The sequence below is a fragment of the Leishmania panamensis genome (assembly GCF_000755165.1).
Source record: "Leishmania panamensis strain MHOM/PA/94/PSC-1 chromosome 16 sequence".
Classification (NCBI taxonomy): Eukaryota; Euglenozoa; class Kinetoplastea; order Trypanosomatida; family Trypanosomatidae; genus Leishmania; species Leishmania panamensis.
This window is the reverse complement of record NC_025861.1, coordinates 17,922-44,205: the sequence shown is the minus strand read 5'-3', so window position 1 is coordinate 44,205 and position 26,284 is coordinate 17,922. Positions and strand designations below refer to the sequence as shown.

General features: G+C 58.2%; 8 protein-coding genes and 1 pseudogene across 8 annotated transcripts, besides 2 other annotated features; all 9 read left to right on the top strand.

The window, feature by feature from the left end:
• Positions 1 to 196: 196 nt before the first annotated feature.
• On the top strand, positions 197 to 1,114 carry LPMP_160170 (50S ribosomal protein L17, putative; the record flags this gene model as incomplete). Its single annotated transcript, XM_010699243.1, has 1 exon — positions 197 to 1,114. One exon carries the CDS (start codon positions 197 to 199, stop codon positions 1,112 to 1,114), a length of 918 nt encoding a protein of 305 aa, XP_010697545.1.
• Positions 1,115 to 2,081: 967 nt separating this feature from the next.
• On the top strand, positions 2,082 to 2,744 carry LPMP_160160 (hypothetical protein; the record flags this gene model as incomplete). The annotated part of the gene is made up of 1 exon (XM_010699242.1): positions 2,082 to 2,744. The coding sequence occupies one exon, from the start codon at positions 2,082 to 2,084 to the stop codon at positions 2,742 to 2,744; it is 663 nt and encodes a 220-aa protein (XP_010697544.1).
• A 430-nt stretch (positions 2,745 to 3,174) lies between these two features.
• Positions 3,175 to 3,637: a repeat region.
• Positions 3,638 to 4,045: 408 nt separating this feature from the next.
• LPMP_160150 (eukaryotic translation initiation factor 1A, putative) lies at positions 4,046 to 4,552 on the top strand (the record flags this gene model as incomplete). The annotated part of the gene is made up of 1 exon (XM_010699241.1): positions 4,046 to 4,552. One exon carries the CDS (start codon positions 4,046 to 4,048, stop codon positions 4,550 to 4,552), a length of 507 nt encoding a protein of 168 aa, XP_010697543.1.
• A 1,662-nt stretch (positions 4,553 to 6,214) lies between these two features.
• On the top strand, positions 6,215 to 6,907 carry LPMP_160140 (annotated as a pseudogene).
• Positions 6,908 to 8,822: 1,915 nt separating this feature from the next.
• On the top strand, positions 8,823 to 11,333 carry LPMP_160130 (hypothetical protein; the record flags this gene model as incomplete). Its single annotated transcript, XM_010699240.1, has 1 exon — positions 8,823 to 11,333. The coding sequence occupies one exon, from the start codon at positions 8,823 to 8,825 to the stop codon at positions 11,331 to 11,333; it is 2,511 nt and encodes an 836-aa protein (XP_010697542.1).
• A 907-nt stretch (positions 11,334 to 12,240) lies between these two features.
• On the top strand, positions 12,241 to 14,721 carry LPMP_160120 (phosphotransferase-like protein; the record flags this gene model as incomplete). Its single annotated transcript, XM_010699239.1, has 1 exon — positions 12,241 to 14,721. One exon carries the CDS (start codon positions 12,241 to 12,243, stop codon positions 14,719 to 14,721), a length of 2,481 nt encoding a protein of 826 aa, XP_010697541.1.
• Positions 14,722 to 16,819: 2,098 nt separating this feature from the next.
• Positions 16,820 to 18,916, top strand: LPMP_160110 (hypothetical protein; the record flags this gene model as incomplete). The annotated part of the gene is made up of 1 exon (XM_010699238.1): positions 16,820 to 18,916. One exon carries the CDS (start codon positions 16,820 to 16,822, stop codon positions 18,914 to 18,916), a length of 2,097 nt encoding a protein of 698 aa, XP_010697540.1.
• Positions 18,917 to 19,742: 826 nt separating this feature from the next.
• Positions 19,743 to 20,975, top strand: LPMP_160100 (hypothetical protein; the record flags this gene model as incomplete). Its single annotated transcript, XM_010699237.1, has 1 exon — positions 19,743 to 20,975. One exon carries the CDS (start codon positions 19,743 to 19,745, stop codon positions 20,973 to 20,975), a length of 1,233 nt encoding a protein of 410 aa, XP_010697539.1.
• A 1,323-nt stretch (positions 20,976 to 22,298) lies between these two features.
• Positions 22,299 to 22,809: a repeat region.
• Positions 22,810 to 23,851: 1,042 nt separating this feature from the next.
• Positions 23,852 to 26,047, top strand: LPMP_160090 (hypothetical protein; the record flags this gene model as incomplete). Its single annotated transcript, XM_010699236.1, has 1 exon — positions 23,852 to 26,047. The coding sequence occupies one exon, from the start codon at positions 23,852 to 23,854 to the stop codon at positions 26,045 to 26,047; it is 2,196 nt and encodes a 731-aa protein (XP_010697538.1).
• Positions 26,048 to 26,284: the final 237 nt, after the last annotated feature.

Below are 26,284 nucleotides of genomic sequence, written 5' to 3'. Positions count from 1 at the left end.
TCGAGGGTGCGCGTTGTGCTGAAGAATGCTCATCGTCGGGCTACAGCCGTGATGATGCGGTCCTTTTGCGCTCCCTCCTCTCTGTGCTGCACATCTCTGCCTGTGTCTCTCTCTGTTCCTCACTCCCATCACATCCCCCGGTCCTCGCCTCCTTCCCCACTTCACCCACAATGATCTCCATGCAGTTTACCTGACGATGCTCCAGTGGTCTCGACTACTGCGCGGGCGACCGCCGCCAGTGATGGGAAACGCCAAGAAGATGCGTTTTGCCGGCGTTGACGACAATCCATCCATCACGCATAAGCCATGGGACACCAGCGAGCCGCTGATGGCCGACTACGGCTGGGGGCGCGGTAAGCTGCCGAAGTTTCGTGCTCGTAGTCCGTTCCACCGTCAACAGATCGCGCGTCGCATGGTGACAGAGCTGATTCGCAAAGACTACGTCATCGTAGGCGGCGCGCGTGCCCCGGCGCTGCGCATCCTGGCTGACCATGTTGTCGAGCTCGCCAAGGCTGGTGACACGGACTCGCGTCAGCAGCTGGCCTACTTCCTTCACGACCCCCTCCTGGTCGACAAGGCGTTTGACGAGTATCCGCGTCGGTTCGGCGACATGAGCGCCAAATATGCGATGATGACGCGACTGAAGGGGCGCCGGCGGAGCGACAACGTTGCGATGTACTTTGTGGAGTACAAAAATAGGGACATGAGCGACCACCACAAGGGCGAGGACTACACGTCCGGGCCGGAGCGCTTTTTCCTCCCGCCCCGCATCGTCGAGACCGAGAAGGGCATTCAGCGCCCGCCGCACATGCAGATGGCGTTTGACCGTTGGGCAAGCAAGTTTAAGACGGAGGAGTTTCACCACTGGTGGCGGCTGCGACACGCCAAGCTGCGCTACTGGGGCGTCCGGAACGTCCCGCACCCGAGCGATGTGGATCCTCTGTGGACCGAGAAGGAGGAGGAGGAGTGGCACAACGAGATGCTTGCCAACACCGGCGACTTTGAGGACTTTGACCTCGATGACGACTCCTACGAGGCCGCCGGTGAGGGAGGCGGACAGGGTGGCTCCTCGTCTCCGTCAGGGGTCGGGCCCGATCCGCAGAAGAAGTATTGATCGTGCACCGGGACTACCGCTGCGCCCCATCTGCCACAAGACGGGGGAGGATGTGCGTGTGTGTGCCACCGCTTCAGAGTCAGCGCTGTTTTGCATTGGTGCTTTCGTGTTCTCTCTCTTGATGCCAGTGCGTGCTTGTGAGGACTGCGGGTGGTTGTGCCTGTCGGGAGGACTCACTGCGTGGGGCGCCGCTGTGCTGTCCCGCTCACGCGTAGCTGCACATCGACGGTCTCCCACTCAGTTGACTATTCACTGAAGGCAAACGAAAAGAAAAAAACCCACCGAGAGACAAACGTACGTGTTGCGCAGAACGGAGCCCAATCGCACCTCAGCATTTACTGTTGGGGGGGGGGGGAGGAGAGGAGTGGCGCTTTCCAGGTGCGTGTAGGCGTGGGTGTACCCCCTCCCCCCTACTGAATGGAGGAGGGCCACTTCTCACGTGCTGCGTAGTGCAAAGGTGCGGCGCTCTCTTTTTCCCCTTACACTGGCAACTGTGTAGGCGTGTGTATCGACTCCCCTCCCCCATAAGTGGCACTCGCCCAGCGCCTGTGCGCGCATAGGTTTGGCGTGCACTCGCGGATGTGCCGGCCCATTTTCCTTCACTCTCCCCTCCACTGTGTCGCTCCCCCGCAACATGTCACCACCCCCACTACCATATCTGATGCACGTCACTTGGCCACTGTCAGACTTCCACCGGCCGTTGTTCCGGTGGCAGCACGCCAGTCGCAAAGGGTAGCAACAGCGGGCCAGCGAGCGTTCTACAGGTTGAACAGTCACCTGCGCGCTCTCTTTTCCCTCCCCATTCCCCTAGTAGTGCACCCGAGCTCCCTACACCTCTGTTCCTCACGAGCAGAGACATGCATACACTCACGTATAGCACGGAACCATCAGCTACCAACTCTCAGGGTGCGTTGTTTCTCCCCCTCCCCCTCTCTCGCCCCCCCACCCCCCACTTCTACGCGAGGCAATGCCGCTAAAGAGAACAGAGGAGGTGTGCGGGAAGCCGAATCAGTACAACCTGAAGACACTCGAGTATGACTGGAAAGAGCTGCCTGACACCCACTTTCAGGTGCCGCCGCCACAGCCTCGTCTGAGAAACTACTCTGCCCTCGCTGGCTATGGCGCGGCCAAGAGCAGAGTAAACCCCATAACGCACCAGGCGTTGCCATCCTTTGGCACCGGACCCAACGGTGTTGGCACTCTTTCACCAACACCGCTTCCATCTCCGTCAAGACCAGCTCAAGAAGAGGTGAGACGACGACAAGAGCCTCCGGTTCGGAACTGCAACCGAGATCACGTGGCGGAGCTGCTCGGTAGTGGAGATGGCGTCGGGGATGGACAGACGCCTTCGAGCGAGTTGCGGCGCAGAGCGCGTCCCCCGCCACTAGACGCACAGGAATTGCCGCAAGTCCCAAATGGCGAGCACCCACCAAGCGCTTCGTATCAGCAACTCTTGCCATACTCTTCTGGGGGTGCGTATGGTGGAGGCGGCGTACCACAAGGCAACGCTGCTGCAGCACCCCCAGAGCTGCACGGCGCCAATGCGTTTAACGTCGCGTGGTCGCACGAGGACATCAGACGTGCCGTGCAGACCAACAACTTAGAGGCCCAGCGCTCCTACCTGCGATAACACTCAATTGCTCAGCTGCACTCGCAGCCTCTGCAAGCGCAACCATGCATGCGAGCATCGGATACCGAGTTGAAGCCGTCGTGCGAGCGAGTCCTCACACTGAGCCCCGGAGGCTAAACAGGGGCAACCCCCTCGAGCATGTTGGTAGCACTTTCTTTTCCCTTCCGAACTCCCTCCTTGAGCGTTCGAGAGGCGACTACCCCCACTCATGAAAGTGGGAACGTGTCCTGCACAGACGCGGCACCTTCAAACTCGGCGTGTAGCCTTGGGGTGAAAGGGAGAGCGACGAGAGGCCTCGGAACGACTTTGAATGCTAATGCGCGCTGCGCACGAAGTCGAGATGCATCCGGAGGTGCCAGCGCCTGTGGTCGGCCCTCTCCCCTCTTTGTACTCATCGTTCAAGAAGTTATTTGCCTGATGCTCTGCCGGTCCTATCCCTGCCAATGGTGAGCCTCTTCTGGTGGTGACAGGGCCCAGCACGTAGGACGTGTGGGAGGTCGGAGCGATGCATTGCTCCTGGCTGCGACGGCCCGGTCGTGGATGGCGCTGCGTCGGCGCGCCCCGCGGCAGTGAGCGCGCTTGCCCCACCCATGTGATGGGCAGAGTGGCCAGCGTGACTCGAGCGCATCCCATCCGACGGTGACTGCCTGCTGGTGTGGGGAGCGTGAGCCCCCTTGCGGGTGCTGCGCGAGGTGGCGACCGGCACGGTGGGCACGTGGGTTGGTAGAGTATGAGGTGGGGGCCGTGCTGAGGTGGCTGAGTCTGCGCACTGCTGTGCCGCGTGTCTGCGGGTGCTTCGCAGCACGCGATGGGTCCTGTGGCAGAGCCGAGGGGTGTGCGGAGTGGCGTTGGGCCTGTGCATGCTGTGTGACAGAGGGTGGGGGTGCTGAAAAATGCTCCGCCGCTTCCTTCCGAGTTCATCGCTGCTCTGACTAGCACACGACGTATCGCTGTGCCTCGTCTGCTTTCCGCCTTTCTGCGCATCTCCTTTTTCAGCTTCACGCGCGCCAACCCAGACGTGGACGCGTGACACGCGCTGCTATGATGCGGCCTGCCCTCACTTCCATCACTCTCTTTGTGTCCCTACGCATCTCCCTCTCTCTGCGCGTCGCTCAGCCCCACTCTCTCGCCACCAGCAAACACCGCTGCTAACTCTCTCTTCTTCTCCTGTCTTTCTGGCGCCCCCCTCCCCCTCCCCCCCTCGCTCCTCCACTTTTGCACGCCCCAGACGCTCCGTCGCTGAGCCCCCCCCTCTCTTTGACTTATCTGTCTCCCCCCCTCACCGACATTCCCTCGCAAAAATGCCGAAGAACATGGGAAAGGGCGGTAAGTCCTTCAAGGCTGGTAACTCGAAGGGCAACATGCAGAACCAGAAGCGTGACCTCACATATGCCAACCCCGATGAAGGCGAAGAGTACGCGCAGGTGAAGAAGGCGCTTGGCAACCTGCGTCTCGAGCTCCAGCTTGCCGGCGGTTCCACTGTCATTGGCTCCATCCGCGGCGCAATGGTGCGCAAGGTATGGATCGGCCAGGGTGACGTAGTGCTCGTTGCGAAGCGCGAGTTCAATGAGAACGACGTAGTCGACATTATTCACCGCTTCACACCGGCCGAGGTGCGCTTACTGGTGAAGGAGAACGCCATTCCGCGTGACTTCCGCTCTGCTGAGGAGCGCGATAACAACGGCAACACCGACTATATCTTTGTGAACGACGAGGACGACGCACAGGACGACGATGATGACCAGAACGCAATCGACCGCAATGAGGTCATCATGGACGACCCCCTTGCCGCCCTCGACAACCTTTAAAAGCGGCGCGGTCTCAGGGGGAGGGGAGAGAAGTACAGAGAAAACGGCGACGCACAGCCAAAGTCAGATACTGACGCGGAAAAGGACACGTGACTGTGCGCGTGGCTGTGCCTGTTTTGCTCTCTCTCTCTTTGTGATGTGTGTGATGTTTGCGTGTGTGCGGAGCGCGTTGTCTTTCCCCTCTCCATTTCTTGTTAGTTTTCATTGTAGGTGTTCACTCTGGTGCTCGCCCTCTCTTTCGCTCTCGGTGTGATTCTTCGCATGTGCGGCCTTCTCTATCCGCCTTTCCTTCCTCGCAACGCACGTGCGTCGGCGCTTGGAGTGTTGTGTGCCGCGCGCGCGCTCTCTCTATCTGTGCAGGTGCGTATTCCCCTGAGCTCCTGTATCTCTAATGCTGCCTCTCTTCATAACACGCCCGTACGTGACTGCGGCACTGAGCTCTCCATTTCATGAAGTATTGTTTAAGCAAACACCAACAAAGCACTGCTCGGCATGTGAGCAGGCACGCAGGGCAGCAGATACAGACACCCGTGGTGCGTTGAATCGCGGATGGCACGCGGCAGGTGGGAGGGAGGGGGTGGGAAGGCGGTGGTGTGTGGGCGGAGAGCGACCGCTCGTACAGTTTTTCTGGTGTAGCATCGTTCCTTCTGATGCAAGTGGCTGCGCAGTGTACTCTGACCGCAGTCTCCGCCCTCTCCTCCTTCATGAGCACGCTGTCATTGTCTGAAAGGGGTGCGGGTGAGAGAGGAAGGGCCGCTGGCGACACGCGGCACACACACACACACACCGCGTCCCTTCACCCCGCTTCGCCTCTCACCATTTCCACATGCAAATTTCTCGGAGCGCCACTCCGCGAGTGCGCCTGCCACGACAATTTTCTTCTTATACCGCTGTTGGTCTCTCTGACGTTCTCTCCTTCGATGAACTGCGCATTTTTGCCCACCGTCACCTGTCGTGTCGTACAGGCGCTTTGCGTGAAGAGTCCATCCTCCGCTCTCCCCTCTGCGGCTCTCGCCTCTGCTGTGTGGGTGTGATGGTTTTTTCCTCATCTCTCTCCTCTTGACGACCAAAAGAGACAACGGCTCTCTTGCGAGAGTCGTAATCGCACCCCTCTCCCACTCCTCGTCACATCAGTCCTGCAGCCTTCACGACGAAGGCAACGAGGAGGTCGGTGATTTGCTTGTTATCCTTCTGTGAATCGCTGTGCTCTTGTGCGTAGAGGTGTGCGCTCCCTTTAGCTAGCCGCCCCACTCTGTCGCGGCAGCTTAATTTGTGTCTTTACCCAGCACTGATGACTCACTCAGGCGACGGATTGTCTTCTGCCTCCCCTTCCTCACCTCTTGCGTAACGATCACTGTGCCATGTGTGTGTGTGGGAGGGGCGACTACGCAAGGTCTCCCTGGTAAGGCTCCTGATTGCCCTGTGCTACCAGACGTGGTACCGATCATCTGAGCTGGGGGTGCTGCCCGTCGAATCGGCGAGCGGTGAACCCAAAGTGGCGCTGTCTCCTAACGCGGCGGCGAAGTGGGGGCGCAGCATCGGTTTAGGAAGGTTTAGGGTCAGAGAAGCGCAATGTCGAGCGGGCCCCGTACGACGGGCTGACTGCAGAAGCTTTCTTTTGGGCATGTGATGATTGGCGTCTGGTGATCATCGTTCACCCCTATAGCACGAACGTTTGTTGCGTCCACCTCTCCAAGGAGACTGTGTAGAAGCACACGCTCCTCGACCCATACAGCCACGACGAGATCACGCTGTCGACGGGCAAGATCAGCTCGTAGGCGAGTCGCCACACAACCCTATCCAGCTACACCCACAGCTGCGTTCGTTCTCACTCAGAGTATATGCTCGACAGCGTTTGTTGGTATCACTTCGGCGATCCGCCTCACAGGGCCTAAGCAGAGGCCATCTATATATGCGAGCCCTCTACGGCATTCACGCTCATGCATCAGCAGCCCGTACTCAACTTCTGTTTCGCAGACAGCGGCACGGACGTGTTCCTTCAAACGCACGGGACGGCTGTTGCTGAGGTGCTCTACGACTTCAAGTACTGGTGGTTCAGCGAGCCCACGGCAGAGCTGCGCTATGACGCAGAGGACAACACGCTGGGCGGATTGCGCCGCGCCCGGCCAGCCTATACACTCGCAGAGGTGGCGAATTTACACGAGTACGTTTGCACGCGTGGCGGCGTCATCTACATCCACACTCAGTGGTATGCCGTTGCCCTTAACATCGACGAGGCTCTCTTCATGCCGGTATCTCGCTGAGCTCATCACGCGACTAGCGCGAGGGGGGAGGGGAGGTAACGTCGCGGGTGAACCTCGCGGACGGCAAGTCTTGTCTCTGTGTAGCACATAGCTTTTCTCGTTCCTGGCTGCTGTTCTCTTTCTCGTATGTCTCTCCCGCTCCTTCTCCAGTCTCTGTAGGTCTGCGGTGACATTCAACGCTACAAGGTCAGGTAAAGAACACGCAGTTTCGCGCGGGTGTTGTGTATGTGAATGTTTGTGAGGGGGGGGGGGCTCGAGCGCAGCGAGACATGTCGAGGGGGTATGGATGTGGCGGGGCAGCGGCGTCAATGCAGTCCTGTGAACGATGCCACTGCCATTTCGGAAGCAGCGCCATGCCCCGCATCGCGTCTGCGTGATGGCGTCTCTGCGTCTCGGTGTCACTATTTTCGTCCATGCGTCTTGCTCTCCGCCCCCTTTTGGGTTTCTCTCGTTCATCATGAGTTTCCCGGGTGATGCACTTGTGAGCCACGACTTTGCGTGCGTACAACGGGTAGGTGACCGCCACTTGTCATACAGACTCGTTAGCACGCGAGAGAGAAAACCGTGCACATTCATTGGAAGGTGAGAGGGGGTTAATCTCAACAGACTGGCACACGTGTCCTGCCCTGAAGTAGGAGGCGCTACCCCTCCCTGCTGAGTGCAGATGCTCCTATCAGATGGTGCTGCTTCAACCGCGGCTCGCTCTGTTTCCCAATCAAAGAATACTGTTGCCCATGTACGTCTGACGAAGCAGAGACGGGCCACACAGAGCTCCGCCTCCCCTTCTCACAACAGCGACTCTCTCTCTGTGTGTGTGTGTGCATCTACGGCGTCAGAACCGCAAAGCTGCCATGGAGGGACAGTGGCTAGCTGAAGCGGCGGACGTCTGACGTGTAGAGGCGGGACCGCTCGCCAAGTGCACCTCGACGCGATGCGCCCATTCGTGCACCGCTGCAGCACACTTATGCGCGCCATCGGGTGCATCCCAATGGGCCCTCAGTGACTGAATCGCCACCGTCTGCAATGCCGCGTCGAGGGCGTGTGTTTCTCTCACACATAGTCGAGCGGGAGCGATGCCAAACCGCGCAACTGTGAGGGCTGAAGCTGCCAGTAGCCGAGAATGCAAGAGAGGAGGGCACTTTCCATCTACTCATTTCAGCTCACCCAGGCCCATACCGCGCAGATGGAGGTGGTAACTCAACCGTAGCACCGCAATCAGCTCTTTCTGCTGCCATTATGGAGCGGCGAGGAGCGAGGCTTAAACACGCACTCAGGAGAGTGGGCGGCTGCGCTGGCCATGCTTGAGGCGAAGACGAAAGAGCTTCGAGCTCCACTGGCGCGTCTTCGCCACGCTTGAGTGCTTACTGCATATGCCTCGCGCGGCGTGGCCGTGGTGAAGAGACTCTTCTCACGCGGTGTACTCGCCACGTCCGTTGATGGGGGTTTCCTGTGTGATGGGCACGCGTGAACTCGTTGATATTTCGCATAGTTGGCACAGGGGACCCACAGATGCACAAGTGGTCGTCCCCTCTGCCCATGCGCAGCGTCAAGGGTGACGTGCCTGCTCACCCACATGTGTATTTCTTCTCTGCATGTACACTATAACGCACAGTGGAAGAACAGAAAATCACTTCAGTTGTAGTGCCTCATGAGGCGCAGGCCTTTCACGGGAGGTGCACTCCCTTCTCTTCTCTGGTCCCCTGGCGTGCTGCCTGAAGGTGCGTCGCAGTGGGGGCACTGACTTATGCCGATTTCTTCGATGGGGAGACCATCATGAAGGCACTCATGTCTCGGTGGCAGGCGTAGCGCCTGGGAATGAGAAGGGTGGGGAATGCGGCTGGTGGAGTCGTGTTCTTTAGCTGAGGAATCACACGCGACACTACGCACCGCGCATCTGCCTCAATCAGGGAATCGTGGATGTATTCCTCTGTCCTCTTCACCGAGCCATCGCCTCCTACCCCTCCCTCTCTTTGCTCTTGCATCACCCTTCCCGTCACGGTCGGCCAATGGTCTCTCTCTCTCTCTCTTTCTCTGGGACCTGCATAGTACTTGACGACTGGTGGCGGTTTCTGTCGTTCTCCATCTCTGGAGGTGACTCTCTGCGAGCAGAAGACGTTGTTCAAGGGGCTTACCTCGTGTGTTGTATACGTGTCGGCGTTATGCGGCGTATTCGTGCATTTCCACCGGGGGTCTGCGGTGCTGAGTCCTCACGGAGCACCTCTGCAGTCCTCCGCTGTGGAGCACTGTACATCCACCGCCACCATAGCGCCGATAGAAGTTACTCACAGGAGATTCAGGATCGCCAAAATGCCTTTCGGTGGTCCGCGCATCATGTGTTTCGCCCACACCAGCACTTCACGTACGATCCTACGAGCTGGAGCCGGGTGTTAGGGGAAAAGGTGAAGAGGCCACGCACCTTATCACTTTTGGAGCGTGTGAAGATGACGGCCGAGCACGTGGCGGAGCGCGCTGGTAATGCCGCTGCGCTCGACGAAGTCATACAGGGCCGCAAGTTGGAAGCACAACCACTCGAAGAGTCCGCTTCGGCTATGGGCGTGCCGGGCTTCCTCTTCGCGGCGACAGGCACCTTAACCTCATCACACGCGGCTGCCGATTCAGCAAGCTCGTCAGCGGTGTCCAACGAGTGGTCAGCGGTGAGCCTGCAGGAGCTTGTAGGGGAGGTGCAACGCCTCCAGTGTCTTCTACAGAGCCCGCGCTACGCCGGCAACGCTTCTCTCCGGCAGCGCGCCCGCCTGGACGCTGACTTCTGCGCGACACTTCTGCAGCTCTACGAGCGTCTGCGCGACGCCCAGCTGGACACGACGGTGACGCCCGACGCCTGTGCCTTTGGTTGGTTTTTGCTAACGCACAACCTCGAGCCACTCCTCAGGACAGTGGCGTCTGCGCGTCAGCAAAAGTTGACGAGTGACTTGAGCGAGGGCAGCGACGAGGCCGCGGCAGTACGCGATGTTTTCGTTTCTCTCCGAGCGGTGGTGCTGCAGCCCATGGTCGAAGGCAGGCGTTTCTTCACCGCTGCAACATCGGGGGAGTTGTCGCTGGAGGCGCTCATTGAGCTCCTCAGTATCGCCACAGCGCCATTTGTGCGACGGTGCGCTGAGAGATTCTCTGAGGACGGTGTCCTTGCGAGCAAAACTTTCCTACACTACGTTGCATGCATCTCAGCCGCTGCAAGACAGCGCGCACACAGCGTCACGGCGGACCCTGACGCAGTCGAGGATTCAGCCGTGCAGGAGTGGCTCGATCCACCGCACCTGGCTGCATGGGCAACCTCGCTGAGGCGTCTGCAGGCGCATGAGGTGCCGATCCTCTCTACTCTATCCGATCTCGAGTTGCAGGTGGAGCACGCGGCGGAGTACGTCACGCAGCTGCTCAAGACCATCACAGACCTGACACCAGGAGGCCGTGTGACGGCGAGTCTCTCTCGCCCACGCCCCACACCGCAGGAGTCGTCATCTCAGGTGCAGCGGAATGTCCCACCAAAGCCTATTTGCTTAGATGCAACGGCGGCACCACACGGTGTGCAGATCCCTCCGACAGAGAGCGGTGATGCCGGGTACATCCTTGTAGCGGCCACTGCTGCGCTGCACCTAGCACACACCGCAGCGGCCACGAATATGGTGCGGAAGGAGAGCGCGCGACGCATCGTCTATGCATCTCTGCGCATGTTGACGCACACGCCCAATTACGACCTCTGCCCCGACGAGGTGATTGCGTGGGCATGTGAAGTACTTGACGCAGAACATTTGATGCGCGTAGATGACCTCCGCCGCACCGTGCCTGGTGATGGCGGGAGCGGGAAGGCCGGACTTCGCTTTCTTCTGCTCCTCTCACGACTGTCGTATGGCTCCGTTGTGCACCGCACAGCACTGGGGCGGATGGCGCTGCGCCTATGCCGATGGCCGGAGCCGGCGTACGCATGCGGAGAGGAGATACTCGAGTGGCGACGACTGCGTGGTGTAGTCATGCGGGGGGTGCTGTGCGTCTTGCAGGTGCCTGACCTCGAGGCAGCGGCAGCACAACTGGGCAGCGAGGAGACGGTGACGTGGCTGGAGACGCTAGCGTTCGGTGAGTACAACGGTGTCATTCCAATGGCGCTCTGGCGAGATGCGGCGCTCTCACTCTTTCCGCAACTTCGTTACCATCTTGAGGGCAGCACAGCAGCCCCTTTCCCTTCGCCGCGTGAGAGCTCGTCCGCGTCGTGCTGCCGTCCTCGAGAAGCCAAGGCCCTTTGCTCTCTATGCTCCCGCTACGTAGCGCGGGAGGAGACTGGTATCTTAGCGCCCACCAACCTTCACAGCATCTTCACGGCCCGGTGCATTGCAGAGTGCCTAGCCGCTGTGCTCAGCAACCCGACACTACCAGATACCCTTCTGCGCTCAGCGGATGCATGGGATGGCCTGTGTGCCTCGCTGCCCGAGTCAGTAAAGATGGTGGCGACGTGCATGCGGGAGGTGGTGCGCCGTGAAGTGTCTCCCTCCAAGGTGCTCTCCTTCTGATTTGTTTGCTTGTCCGTGGGTGTCCTTCCACGAGCCGCCTCCCCTGCAGTGCCTCGAATGTCTCACGTTCGTTGCGAGCTCAGTCTGCGCGGGGGTTTTCTCTCTTCCTCTGCCGCACCCACGACTGTAAACCCGTGCTGTGCAGGAGGAGAAGGGAGGGGGGGGGGGAAGAGGGCCAAAGCGAATTCCCGCATATGCCCTCTGCCCACCGTTTGCTCACGCGCGTGTTAATCATGGGAACCAATGCAGTAAGGCCATCGTCATCCTAAAGCAGCTTGACAGAGGCGCCCGAGTGTCTGCCCCTTCTTACCTCACTTCCTCTCCCCTCTGGCGGTGCTGGTACACCGCAGAATCTCCCAGGGGAGACACGGGATGGAATGTAGCAGCAGCGGCTAGTCTCTCTTACACGCAGTGCCGACAACAGCAAACGCGCTAGCAAAGCAGAGAACCAGGGGTGCCTTGACCGTGCAGCGCATGGGGAAAGGAACTGCCGTCCAGAATACCCAAACCACTGTGTGCGTTATGATGATTCTCCCTCTCGCAGTGCGGGTGTGTTGCCGTCTGCAGCGTAATGGCACACATGGTGGCGCAGACTTCGCTGCTACGGCCCCCCTCGGCTGACTGTCAAAGGTGCCCCTCTTCCCCATTTCACTGTGTTCTTGTGCCTTGATGCGTTCTTACATTACTGTGATGCTCATCTTCAGTCTACGACTCCCCTCCCCGTACGTACCCTTCGATAGTTTCTTATCCCAATCGCTTCCCCACCATCCTCGATCGTCCCGGCTCTCTCCTCTGAGCCAGTTAGGCTAGGACCACCGTGAAGACACACTCCCACACACTCCCCCCCTCACACACACTCCCACACACATACTGCAGTCGTGAAACTCAAAGGCGAGGGAGCGACAAAATGCCGGCAGAAGTTGTGCTCATGATGGACCTGATGGGTGTGCTAACGACATCTCCGTTTCCAGCTGCACGGCGCCTTGCAGAGAACATGATGCGGTGCGTCTTCGAACGCGCCAACTCGCACATCATCGTGAAGCGCATTCAGGAGCGGCCTGTACCATTTTTGGCGAAGAAGTACAGCAACTTCTTCTTTACCGTGATGAAGTTCACAGAGCGCACGCGTGGATTGAAAAGCGCCTTCGAGAGGCTGGAGTTGGGTGAGCTGAATCGGCTGGAGTTCATCACAGCCTTCAGGGAGGAGATCCATTTTATGCTGCTTGCACTCTCCAAGCACAACCCAGAGGAGCTGGACGCAATGAATATCGCCTTTCCCAGGAAGGTCGATGCCCTCAAGAAGCGCTTTCCGCTGCTCTGCGACCCTGTTGTGCAGGTGCACATCCACGAACTGCTGGACGTGGAGGCCTTTCTGTGCACGATTGAGAAGGTCTCGCCGCGCAAGAACGTGCTGAACCTGCTGCACTACCTGCGCACCAAGAGTCAGCAGGAGATTCGCCTCTTTGCCATCGGCAACACATGGGAGTACGAGGGGCAGTACCGACGTATGGTGAAGGCGATGAGGTACTCTGTCACAGACTCCGTCTCCTCCGCCTACCCAGTCATCTGCCCTGTCAAGTATGGCGCGAATCCCAACTCTTACCAGAACAGCTTTCAGGTGACGGGCCTCTTCGATGGGTACGTGCAGAGCTATATTTCTCACAAGCGCAAGCCGTATCCCGACATCTTCATGCAGGCGCTGGAGGAGGTGCGCATGGGCCGTGTCCCCACCGGCGAGGCGCTCCGCTACGATATCCAGCCGAACATTTTCTACTTCGACGACGTAGAAGCGCACTGCGAGGTGGCTCGCGAACTGCCGGGCAGCCCCTTCACCGAGGTCTTGCGTATCGAGAATGGCGCGTGTGACGTGTACAGGAGCATAGTGCGTTCCTTGAAGACGGTCGCGGAGAAGGACCCGTTTTGGGCTGAGGTGCTGGCCGGGGTAGAGAAGGACATCGCACCTCTGTTCAGACCATCAACGACCCCCGACGGCAAGTCGACCTCGTGGGTGACAGAAGAGCTGCACAACTACAACGACAACTTGCTTTTCATCGGACCGCCACCGAACGAGCTGTGCTCGTCGGTCAACACCTGCGAAAAGGACCGGTACCGCATGGATGAGGAGGACCAAGAGCGCATTCTATTTTACTGCGCCCAGCACCTGCCGCACCTCTTCCCCCTGAAGATCCCAGCACGACCGGAGGCAGACATGAAGCTGCGCACACAGCCGGGCCTGGCTACGTCGGCCGGCCCCATCCTCTTCGAGTACGTCGAGGGCAGTCGCTTCTTTGAGTCCTACCGGTTGACGTTGCGCACCGGTAGCTACATGTTGCGGATTCAGCCGCGCGGCCCGTCACCATACGGCTCTGTGGACATCCGTCGCGAGTATGAGACAATGGCGCACCTCCACGAAATGTCACCGGAGCTGCAGATCCCGACGCCGCTGTTGTACTGCGACTCCTACGCCGTGTGCGGACGTCGCTTCTTTCTCCGCCGATACCGCGATGGTGAGAACATCATCAATGTCTCGCAGCTCATTCAGCCGCGCATTCGCCGACCCTACTCCCTGCAGCGTGTATCAATCAATGTGGAGCTCCGGCCCAAGCTTTTCTACAAGCAGGCGATTGCGGTGCTCTCGGCGCTGCACAATTCGCCTCTGCCGCCCTTTATGAGGCAGGTCGAGGAGGAGATGCGGCGCACGAAGCGGCACAAACACCCACTACTGGGCATGGTGCAGGAGAGTATTGAGATGTACAAGCGGGTGCTGTCCAAGAGCGAGACCTCTGGTCGCTTCGATGTGCAGCTGCGCTCCGCCATGATTGAAGAGCTGTCGCGCGCCATTTTGGCCTGCTTTGACAAGATGCAGCTATCGCACCAGATGATTCCGATGCCAGACCGTCTCGTCACACTGCACGGTAACTTCAACCTGTCCTCTGTCCTCTTTACGCACCGCTCACTGGAGGGCCCCGCGAAGTACCCGCCACATCTGATCGGTATAGTGCAGTTCAAGTTCACCCGACTCGGTGACCCACTCGTCGATGTCGCGTCGGCGGCGATGTTCTGCTTCCTTAAGCAGCCCGATGGCATCTACGACACCCCGCACGAAATCCAGATTCTCTTTCCGTCCCCAAGCGACCTCTTGGAAATGTATTGCAGTGCGCGTGGTTACATGCTGCACCTCGACCGCCGCTGCCGCTACGACATCTTCAAGGTGTACCTCGCCAGCCTGTGTCTTCAGCGAGCCATAATGCTCATTACCGACATTGTCTCTGGCACCATTTCGCCTCATGGGAAGCGCTACTCCGACTCTCGCAGCATTGCGCAAGCGGATCAGCTGGCGAAGCGTGGCCTCGACATCCTCCGTAGTCGCATAGCGGCGAAGCTGTAAACAGGCTTGATGCAAATCCACTGCATGATGAGAACCGTAGCAGGGGGCATGATGAAAGTCTTCACCGATGTGAAGCGCAAAACAAAGCGTTCCACAGTCTCTCCCCCCTCTCTCTCTCTCGTGTGATGCACTCCTCCTCCGATCCCTCCATCTCTTCGATTTTTTTCTTTATCGCATGAACGCGTTGGCAGCACTTCAGTGGTCCTGTTCGAAGAGCTGCCAACGCGCGGACAGCACAAGCAGGCGCGCAAGGCGAGAGGAAGAGATGACAGCGACACAGTCGGAGTGGAAGGAGGGATGCAAACCGAGCAAAGGAGAGAATGGGCGGGAAGGGGGGGGCAGCAAACTCAAAAGGCTGCCCTGGGCCCCCGATCGGCGAGGGATGCAACTCAATGCGGCACGCAACCTCTGCCAAAAGAAAAGCACGAAGGGAAAAGCGCCTTGAGCTCTCACCCATGACGGGGGCGAAGCGACGCTTGTAGAATGTGTTCATATTGCATTCACTCGTGGGAGAAAGAAGGTGGTCGGCACCCGCCTGAGAGCCGTTTGAGGAAACACCAAGAAAGTGGCAGACAATCAGAGGGCAAAGCGCGCCACCCCTCGCTCTCCCTCTCCTTCTCCTGTCCGTTCTCAGCTGCTGTTTCTCAGTCTGTGTCTCTGTGTTCATGCAGATGTATGGCTGCTTGAGTGAGTCAGTTCGCGCAGACAGTTTGAACCCACGCGCGCGTTGCCGGCACCGATGAAAACCCCAAACGCACCCCTAAAGGAATCGCACCCTTAAAAACGCCTACTTCTGTTCTCTCTTCTGATTTGTACTGCTTCATATCTTGCCGAGTTGAATTGGCGGAGTCCAACGGCTTAATCAATCATTTTGCGTGCGTCTTGAGGGCTGCTTTGTCTTCTCATACCTCTTTTTTTTCCCTTTCCTCCTCAGCGCTCCTCTCCACCTCGTCTCTCTCTCATCATCATCACCATCACACGCGTGAGATGTGCTACGCCTTGAGTGCACGTCTGCACTGTTCGTGTGGGAGAGTCTTTCTGTGTGTTGCTGTCGTGGTGGACGTTAAGTGTGGCTGTACGAGAGGCCTTTTCTATGTCGCTGCACTTGCGGTGCGGGTGCGTTGATGTGCTTGTGCAGAGCGCGCGCTTATGTGAAGGGCGGACAAAAAAAAACGTGAGGAGCGGAGTCAGGGTGTCCTCATCTTGTGGCGCAGCGAGCGTAGCCGTCCTCGCGCGGGATTCACCGTGGAAGGTGATGTAGCGGCTCATTTCGCGTGCGCTCTGTCGGCTTTGTGGAGTTTCCAAAAATGCAGGTGGTCCGTGTACCCACCGGGGCACTGGGGACAGGTTTCTTTCGGCGACACGGCGCTGCCCCATGGGCTGTCAGCTGATATGTATTGTCGTTGCGATCGCGCAGTATTTGCTTCTCACCGTTTCCCTCCCTCGTTGTGGTTCTCTCCCGCTGCCTGTTTTTTTTTTTCACTTTCTCCTCCGCCTCACGTGTTCTCTCCACCCGCCCGTCGCTTCGTGCTGTCCACCTATGGAGAACTCGCCTTGTGTTTTGTATCCCCGTTGCCTGCTGCGTGCGGTGTGTGAAGTGGCAGACGCACCGACACGTGCCTACTCGCAGATACGGGCACAAACGCATGCTGATCAGCGACCTCAACCATACGGCATCGCTTGCTACTGTGGCGTGCAGACTGTCACAGAGCACGTACATGAGCACCTGCGCGCAGGTGCCTTGCATAGCTGAAGGAAACGAAACGCGGAGGGGGGCGGTACGTGACGTGTCTCTGTAGCGGAGTGCACGCCTCGAGTCCAGCTCGCTGACGCCTGCTTTTCTTGAGCGTCTTTTGCTGTTGCTTATAAGCGGTGGCCTTCTCTAGCTTTCTGCTAGACTGTTGCCCGCCACCTCCCTGGCCTCACGGCTGTTCCTCACTCTGCTGTGTGTATTCTCTTCCACTCACCCTTAGCGTGCGGCGTTATTCTGAGCTTCACTGTGCGCCCTTCGCCTCCTCTTTTTTTGCGCCCTTTCTTGCCCATTGACGTGCTCGTTGGGAGACTTGTTGCCGTGTCTGTGGAGCTTCCTCGCAGTACCATGTCGACGGAGCCTGCATTCGATGCCAGTCACACGGACTTCATGGGCTATAACCTGGCACCGGACTTTGCGACTGTAGTAGAGGCCTCAGAGCGTACTGGCGTAGGGTATATGCAGTACAGCAATGGCGTCATCTACGAAGGAGATTGGCTGAACGGTGAACGCCACGGTCTTGGGGTGTGTTACTACCCTTCTGGCAACATCTTTGTCGGCCAGTTTCGCTCGGGGATGATGGAAGGGATAGGCACGATGTTCTTCGCGACGGGCGAGTGTTTCAGCGGCGAGTTTCGCCAGTCGAGCATCTACAAGGGTGTCTATAGCTGTCGAGGAGACGAGATCTGCGGTACCTGGAAAGACGGCAAGCGGGTGAGTGAGATGCCCACCAAGGCACCTGAGGTACTTCAACGTGCCCGCGCCGCACTCTTCTCGACCATTGTAGAGCAAGTGAACATGTATCTCTGGCAAGCTGCAAGCAATCCAACAAAGATGGTGCTTCCTGCATCCCCCGAAGACAAGATCCTGCTGCCACCTCTTGATATCGTCAGCTCGAACGCCGATGCATATGCCGCACCAGCGACATCCTTGCAGCACCTCGTCGCAACGCCCAATTTCCGTGTAGGAGGTCAGAGCTTTGTGAGTACTCGAATCTGTAACAACTCTATCGGGGAAGGCGACACAACGGACGGCCTGCGTGGTGTCACTACAGAGTATGGCTCTCCCAACACTGTTTTCACCTGTGCTGCACCGTCTCCAGGCGAGATCTTTTTCATCTGGCGCTTCACGCAGCGCTGCTTCGTCTTTCTCTTTCCCTTTCTGTCATTGCCGTGGATGCCGGTGGCCCCGCTGCGCATCACCTCGCTGCACGAGGAGAGGGAGTTCGTGGTGAGTGGGGCTGCGCTGCGCAGCGACTTCGATGCACCGTCGTTCTCCATATGCGTGATTGCTGTTGCAATGATGTGCCACATAACCTCCATCGTCATTGTAGCCACTCGTGTTCCGCTCGGGCACGTGCAAGATGGAAGGCTGACACTGCCGGAGATGGTTGTACCATGTGTGCTGTGGCTTGTTGTCGCGCTAGTGGGGGCGTCCTACATTAGTTTCTTTCGATTTCCGCATGGGCTTGAGAGGGTTGATCGCCGGCTCACACCGAAGTTGTCAGCACTTGCTGCGAGTCTGGTCGACGCCAAGGCAAGCGTCTGCATCTTCACCTACGACGACAATGGCAGAGGCAAAGTAATGAACCGGCACTACAAGTACCGCTGGCTGCTCTTCGCTGTCGTGTTGGGGTCTATGATGAGCCTCTCCGCACCAGCGACACGCGGCGGGTACGGGCACCAACTGTTCGGCTCTGAGGCCTTTGAGAAAGCCGCCGCCGTTCTCGCCTTCTTCGCGACTTTTCTCTTTTCGACTACGCTGACGTTTTTGGTGCTCAAAATTACGGACATGCAGCGTGAGGTCCGAGCGAAGCTGCACGTGATGACAAATCTCGCCTTCTTAGAGCGCCGGTGCCTCATAAGCCCTAGCAAGCACATGAACATGGCCTTCCATCTTGACGAGCGCTTTGATGCCACGAACCTGTTCAGCGGCTTTCCAGGCTGGTACAGTCTTCGCTCCCTCATTCTCTACGCCTCCGCATGCGCCAATCACCGCGCGCGCAGGACCGCGATGGGCATCTTCTGGTTCGTGCTTGTGTGTGCCTTTATTGTGGGACTCCTCGACATCTTTTACATAGCCCCAAGAAGACCCACTCCCGGCAATCGGTACTACTCCACCGCCCACTCCTACGCGCTCTTCACCTTTCTTTTCTGGGGCGCGCTGTTGCACCGTTACCTGTACGTGTGCGTCTCCACCCGCCGCGAGCTGAGGCAGCATTTGTATATCATCGACATCACCGGGCTATACCAGCGAGTAAAGCTGGATGACTCGGAGGCCAGCGAGATTATTCAGCAGTGCAGCCGAATCACGGAGAGAAACGACGCAGAGCCGGAGATATTTCCTCAGGTGATCTATAATTTTGTTGTCGTCTTGACAGTTCTTCTGAACATGGGGGCCCTGGCAGCCATCTGCTACCAGCTTAGGCAGGCCATCGGCCGCTGAGCAACGGTTGGCCTCGGGGCAGGCTTCTGTAGGGGTGTGGAAGGAGAGGGGGAAGGCGCTGGCGTAAAGAAGCGCGAGAAGTACTGCCAACTGGATGAGGACACTGCGGTAGTGGCTGTCACGCACACGCAACGATTTGTAGCGGATGGGGAAGGTACGCGAGCTGGTGCGTATATATTGTTAGGCCTTATTGAGGATCTTGCTTGATATTGCTGACACGCTCCGCCCCAACCCCTTCCCTTCCTCACTCGTCTCTCCCCCGCACACGCTCGTTTTTCACTTGCTAGTTCCTTTGTTTTCCCTCATTTCTGCCTCTTTTGCTTAGACGAACGATGACATGTCGCTCCGTCTCTCTCTCTCTCTTTCCACCCCTCCTCTCTCAGTTGTTGCTAAGCCTCACCCTTTAAAGGGTTGTGGAGTTATGAGGCGCGTGCAAGCGGCCTTGCAAAGTGTCTGTGACTATGCTGGATCTCCTGCTGCGCAGGGACTAGTGGTGAGAGGTGCAGGGGGACACAGCCGAGATGAGGACGCGCCAACACGCACTGAAACTTCAAGTCATGTGAATTTCAAGAGCGTAAAAAAGAGCCAAATGAGCCGAGAAGACGTAAAGGTTTAATTAACAGCAAACTCACAAGACATTCGTAACGTGTGGGTGTTTTGGCTTCAGCTGCAGTGTAGAGTGATCGCTTCACGCTGGCACCACACGCCTACCGTATATTTGTCTTGGGCCGCTTCCAGGGAGCTACAGCGAGTCGTCTGCACTGCGGCACATGCGTCAGTCTGGAAGAGCTCGTCCCCCCCCCCTGAGAGGAGGACACAGGCACATATGCTTAGTCAGGAAAGGTCACTCAGGACCAACTTCATGTACTGTGTTCTCCCCCCTTTTCCAACGTGGTGGCTGTTGGTGGCATTTAATACTATGCCGACCACACTGCACCAGTGCCGCCTCGTGAGGTGCCCGCACGCCATCAAGCTTGGCGCCCTGTACGCAAGCGAAACCAAGCCAAGTCGGCGGGGGCAGCGAGTGGGGAGGCTGTACGCCCCCCTGTTCTCGTCACAGTGCGGCTTGGCTACGATGGTGCATCCTCATCTACAACAGCGTGGTGGGACAGCGACCACAGAGTTGTCACGAACACTTTGTGGACATACATTTTCTGCGGAGGATCATCGTCTTCTGTGCGCGGTGGCTCGAGCGAGGGGTTGGACTGGTCGTGTCTGGGTACCCGTCTCCGTCATGGAGATTCTGTCATTCTCACTGGCCCCCAACACATGTGTGCCGGTACGACTGGTGAGCTCCAACCGGAGCGTATGGGTGTACCACAGCTCCCAGTTTATTGTACCTTTGAGTGTTCTGCGAGAGCGGTGGAGAGCTCATGTTCACCACCTTGAAAGCGCGGAGAAGGATCGCGAGGCTACGTTGCTGGCATCGCAGGTGACACTGGACGCACTACCGCTGAGCACCAATGGCGAGCGATTTGACAGTGCTACGGAGGAGTGTATGCTGCGCAGGGCAGGCGGCTGCGTAAAGGCAAGACGGTACTGGGCAACAGCAGCTGAGGCAAAGTGGCTGTATCGTACGCCGTTCACCGACGCCTACCTCGCGGATCCGGAAAACTGCGTCGTTTCTCATGCAAACGAGCTTTGCCGTCCTTTGGCGCTCTACAACGTTGAGGGGACTGTCGACCCGAACCGCTTCACCGCATTCACCTGCCGCCGTTACGACCCGGTGAATCACAGAGGCCATTTCTACAGACCCGCGGTGGCGGTGTACATGAAGGCGTTTGCCCTTCAGTATGACTGTCTTCACGAGCCCCAGTGGATCACTCTGAGCCGTGCCGCGAAGCTCGGGCTCTCCCTACTGCCGCATATCGCGCCTCTTTCCTTTTTTCGTGGGACGCCAGTTCTTCTCATCAGCATTGGTGCTACCCAGAGGAGGAGCACACCGACGTCAGGGGTACCACCCGCGATAGCCGCGGATGCCGCTGTCGCATCCAAGGACGTCCTCAGCGACTCGGAGTGTTGCCGCGAGGAATCCCTGCTGGTGCCGCCCCTTTCATGACGGCGATTCTCACTGCTTTTCACCACCGATTCACGCCACCGTGTTTCGCGCTTCACTGTTACCCGGACGATATGCTGAGAAATGTAGAGGTCTTGGCGTATGTGTGTGTGCGTCTGCGTCATGCCTTCCCTGTTTCATTCTCGATGTTGTGTGCTGCTCTTCTTCACGACTGCTTCAAGTTTTTCTGCGCGTCCCAGCGCACGCTATTATCTTCTCTCTTTTCAGCTGGCTCCGTTTACCTCCAGGGAAGGCAGTTCTGCATCGATGTGGCGAGGCGTGAGAATTGCACATGCTCTCTGTTTATTCTGCTCAGCAGAAGCTGTGCCCGGCGTTTCCACCTCGTGACAGTTCTGTGTGAGCGCCTTTCCCCCTTCACACTTCGCTCCTGCCGCTTCTCTCCACGTTGCATCCTCTTTTCCTTTCCTCAAAACATTGCTCTTATTTCCTCTGTGCACACTTCTACATGAAGTGATATATTCCACGCCGTTGCTGACCCAGTGCGCGTGGTGATCACGTGTGCTCTCCTCTCTGCCTTAACGGCCTCGCAACTCTTGATATTCCTCCTTCACCTTACACCCACCGAGTCGACTCGCCTCTCGCTGGTGAATAAACAACACGCAGTGCTTCTCTGGTCACAGCGAGCTTTAGTGAAGCGAGGCTGTGTTGTGTTCGTGAGCCTCTCCCTGTCTCTTCATATTTTTACTCTGCTCTCCGACAGAATCGTTGACACCCCTCCCCCTATCCAACTCAGCCCCGATGTTGCGACATAGCGCGCGGTGGCTTGTCTTTATGTCCCCTCGAGACCTGTACGCGCTCAGCCAGCGCAGCCGGTTCTACTCCTATACGCAGTACAACGATGCATGTGCGTTGACCCAGTCGTATCAGCGTTGTTCACCAGCTGAGAAACTGAAGTGGGAGGAGCGTGTCGAGGCAATCAACAACGAAGTTGAGCGCAGCTATCAAGTGGAAGCTCAGTTGCTAATGCACGACGATATCGACCTGCGACTAGACGCAGATGAGGTGGCAGCCTGCAAGGAATGAGGTGGAGTTCTACGTGAGCCATATTAGGTGGGAGGGAAAGAGCGGAAGAGGGAGATCAGTCTTGCATGCGTGACGGCTATCGGTGCATGTGTCACAGGCCCCCACCATGTTGGCCGTCCTGCTACCCCCTACTCTCCCCCCGTTCGCCTTTGAGGTCGCCCACATACGCCGCCGACTTCTTCTCACTGACAACGTTGGTATTTCTGCTTCGATTTGTTTTGGCATTGGTGTGTTACCGCTGTGTGCCGCTCCCTGATGACAGTGAGGGGGGAAGAAGAAGGACACCTCGGTGCGCGGTCTCCAGGGTCCCCGTAAGCACCCTCTGTGGGGAGGCCGGGCAGCCCCCCTCTCCCTACCAAGGCCGAGCCACTTGTGGTGGTGACAGGGCCAAGTATCCACGACGCTAGGAGTTGAGAGCGATGCATCGCCCCACTCATGTCGGCGGACCGGTCGTGGATGGCGCTGCATTGGAGCTCCCTGCTACCCCGAGCACGTCTGTGCCATGGATGTGATGCGCACCGTGCCAGTGCGACTCGAGCGCATCCCACCCGGTCCTCGCTGTCTTCTGGTGTGGAGTGTGTGAGCCCCCTTGCGGGTGCTGCGCGAGGCGGCGACCGGCACTGTGGGCGTGTGGGTTGGCAGAGTATGAGACAGGGGCCGTGCTGAGGTGGCTGAGTCGGCGCACTGCTGCCGTGTGTGCCTACGGCTGTTTCGCAGCATGCGACGAGGGTCCCTGGCAGGGTCAGGGGGTGGAGGTCGACTCACGTGTTGTATGGGCGGGGAAGGGACACGTGTGAAACAGAGGTCCTCTTTGCCGGTCTTTGTTTTTCGAGGCCTTCCTCTGCAGGTGAGTTTCACGTGCTGGTGTAGCACGTGAAATGGGCTGCACATGGACGTGCCTTCTTGTGAGTGCTGTATCTTGCAGGTATTCTTTGCCGATTGTGTCTGGACTCTTCTCTGGTCCTCAATGACTTTAAGGAGCGGCGCCTACGTGCCGTGACGTGTACGAGGCAGAGGCGCGCGGTGCCTCGACGCCACCTCTTCACGTATGTGCGGTCTCTTTCTCGCTTTGCTTGGTACAGCACACGCCGACAGCATCGCTCATCACTCACTATTAGGGGTTCAATGAAAGGCACTACCGAGTAGTAGTAAGAGCACGTCTTCTCCGGTGTCCACACGAGCGCCGGGTAATTCTGCGTCGAGGGGAGACTGCGGCTCAGCACTGACGGGTCGTATGAGGCCGAGGACACCCTGCTGGCGCGAGCTGAGACGCGTAACTGCGCCGCTGCAACGCTTCGATGCATCCACGAATTCCGTATGTGCCCCCTCCTGGTGCATCTTCACTGCTGACGCCCACCCACGTACTGCCACGAGAGCGTATTGGTCTGCTGCGAAGGCTGTTTTTCTTTCCAGCTTCCGCTCCTTTACGTGTAGCACACTCCTTCTACCTCCTACCCCTACTCAACTTAATCATGCTTATCTGATCCAGCTCGGCTGCTCCTCGCCTGTCTTCTCTTCCCGCTCTCTAAGAAGCACATACCCAACCCCGTCTCTGTCACTCTCGTCAGAAAGAGCGCTTAACAGCCACCGTTCCCTTCCCTACCGCCCCCCCACAAACCGCTTGTGCATCTGAACAGCTGCGAGGATCCTGCCGCCCAGCTTTTATTGGCCGATTTCAAGGCCTTTCTTCTGTGTTCCAGGATCACCTCTCTCCACCCCTCACTCGCTCTCCCAGCACCACCGCTGCACCTCTTCTCGTCACGTGTGTTCGCGTGCCTCTGTGCGGATCTGCTGAGGACACACACACACACATACACACACGAGAACGACGGAGGATGGGCAAGGGGCGTGACAAGCGCAAGAAGAATGAGGACTCTGCCAAGGCCGCCAAGCGGGCCACTCGGCAGGCGCTGAAGCTGCATAAGGGCGAGAAGAAGGAGAACGGCGAGGAAGCGACGGAGGGCTTCAATAACGAAGAGGCTATCGAGGTAACGCTCAAGCGCATCCAGAAGCAGGAACGAAAGGTGAGAGCCGTGGAGGAGGTCGCTAACGTTGACCCTCCCACGCCGCGCGTCAATGTCGTCTTGGTGTCGCACCCGGAACGCGATAATGAGCTCATCCTCTTCGGCGGTGAGTTCTGGAACGGCGAGAAGACAGAGGCGTACAACGACACATATTTCTTCAATGCCAAGCGCAACACCTGGGCGCGCCTCTCTTCTGCTGTCAAGCCGCCACCACGGAGCAGCAGCCAAGGCGTCATCTACAAGCAGTACCTCATCCTGTTTGGTGGTGAGTTCGTCTCGCAGTCGCAGTCGCAGTATCTGCACTTCAAGGATGTGTGGCGCTTTGACAGCCGCTGCAGCGAGTGGGAGGAGCTGAAGAACCTCAAGGGCGGTCCATCCTCCCGCAGTGGCCACCGAATGGTGCTGTGGAAGCGCAATGCAGTCATGTTTGGCGGCTTCTACGACAATGCCCTGGAGTGCCGCTACTTTGACGATCTGTGGATTCTCTCCAGTCTTGACGGGGCTGGGTGTTGGTCACAGGTGAAGACGGCTCCTATGACAGACCTTCCACATGCGCGCAGCGGGCACAGCATGGGCGTCTACCACGACGAACTCTTTGTCTACGGCGGCTACTCGACGCAGAAGTTTAACCGCTTCAAGAAGTCGGAAGCCACAGTGCACCATGATTTGTGGATGATATCCCTGCAGCAGGAGAAGGAGCACACCCTCAGCGAGGGACTACTGCCAGTGTGGACGAAGATCAAACTCGGTGGTATTCCGCCGCCCATCCGGTGCGGCGTTTCCTGCGCCTTCAAGGACAAGCGACTCTATCTGTTTGGCGGCGTGGTCGACATCGAGTCACCAGGGGGTAAAATGATGTCTACCTTTTACAACGACCTCTATGTGTTTCACATGGACACGAAGCGCTTCTACCCTGTCGTGCTACGACGTGTAGCGAAGCGCGTTGCGGCGTCTGGAAAGCGTGACCACCTGGATGATCTAGCGGCCCAACTTAGCGCGCTGGACCTCTGTCATGACAAGCCAAGTCTCGACTCGGAGACTGATTCTAGCTCCGATGAGAGTGACGATGAGCTCCCCAGCCAGCCGGGGGCGGCGGCTGCGAGCCAGGACCTGAAGGAAAGCTACGAAACAAATCGGCACGGGCAAATTCTGCCGCACCGGCGCATAGACTCTGCGATGGTGGTAATCGGCTACACGCTGTACCTCTACGGTGGCCAGTTTGAAAGCAGCAAGAAGGAGATCACCATGTCCGACCTTTTCGCACTCAATCTGAACAAGCTGGATACATATCAGCCGCTGCTCTCACAGGACTTGTCCGCCGCGTTGTGGTTAGGCAAGGAGTCAGAGAGCAACACCGCTTCGTGGGAAAGCGGTAGCACGGTTGCCAGCGCTGTCTACGATCTGGACTACGACGAGGACGACGAAGACAACGAGGGTGGTGCTGACAATATGGGGCGGCGCGGCGTGCATTTTGGTAACATGTCGCGCGAGCCTGTGCCCAACTCTGAGGACGATGGCGACGAGGCACCGGAGGCGATTCCCGCCGAGCTCGCAATGAGGGTGACACCAAGTGTCGAAGGAGTGGCGGACGCCATTGCTGGCATTACGCGCACGGGGAAGAAGGGCCTCAGGGTACACAAAGCGCAGCTCCTGGCCCAGCTCGGTGCCTCCGCGGCGGTGCCAACTCCCCAGACGGAGGAGACGTTTGCCGCCTTTTTCGCCAGAACATCCTCCTTCTGGCTGAACACGGCGCGCGAGTCCGTGGAGGGCAAGTGCACCGACCGCCACTTGAAGAAGGAGGCCGCAGAATTCGCGAAGCAGCGCTTCTACGAGGCGCGGGAGTTGTTGGCGCAGCTTCAGCTCGTCGAGGACTGCGAGAAGGAGGAAGCGAAGTTCTTTCGGGAGCGGCGGCTGCAGAAGGAAAAGGAGTGGGAGGAATACGAAGAGGCACAGCGGCGCGTCGAGCAGTGCCCAAGCCATGGAAACGATGAGGCTGATAAGATGTGATTACTCATACGTAAACCCATGAGCGCAATAAGGGCTATAGCACTCCGCAGCAGGTAACGCGACGAAACACAGGTGGCTCAGCCGTACAAGTTCGATCAGCTATTTTGCTCGTATGGGCATGCCAGCGCGTGTGGGTGAGACAGGGGGAGACGATTTACGCGTTAGTATACTGACCACTGGTGTGCCTTTCGGTGCCGACGTCTTTTGTGTTCACCATAGCAGCCCCTCCGCCATCCC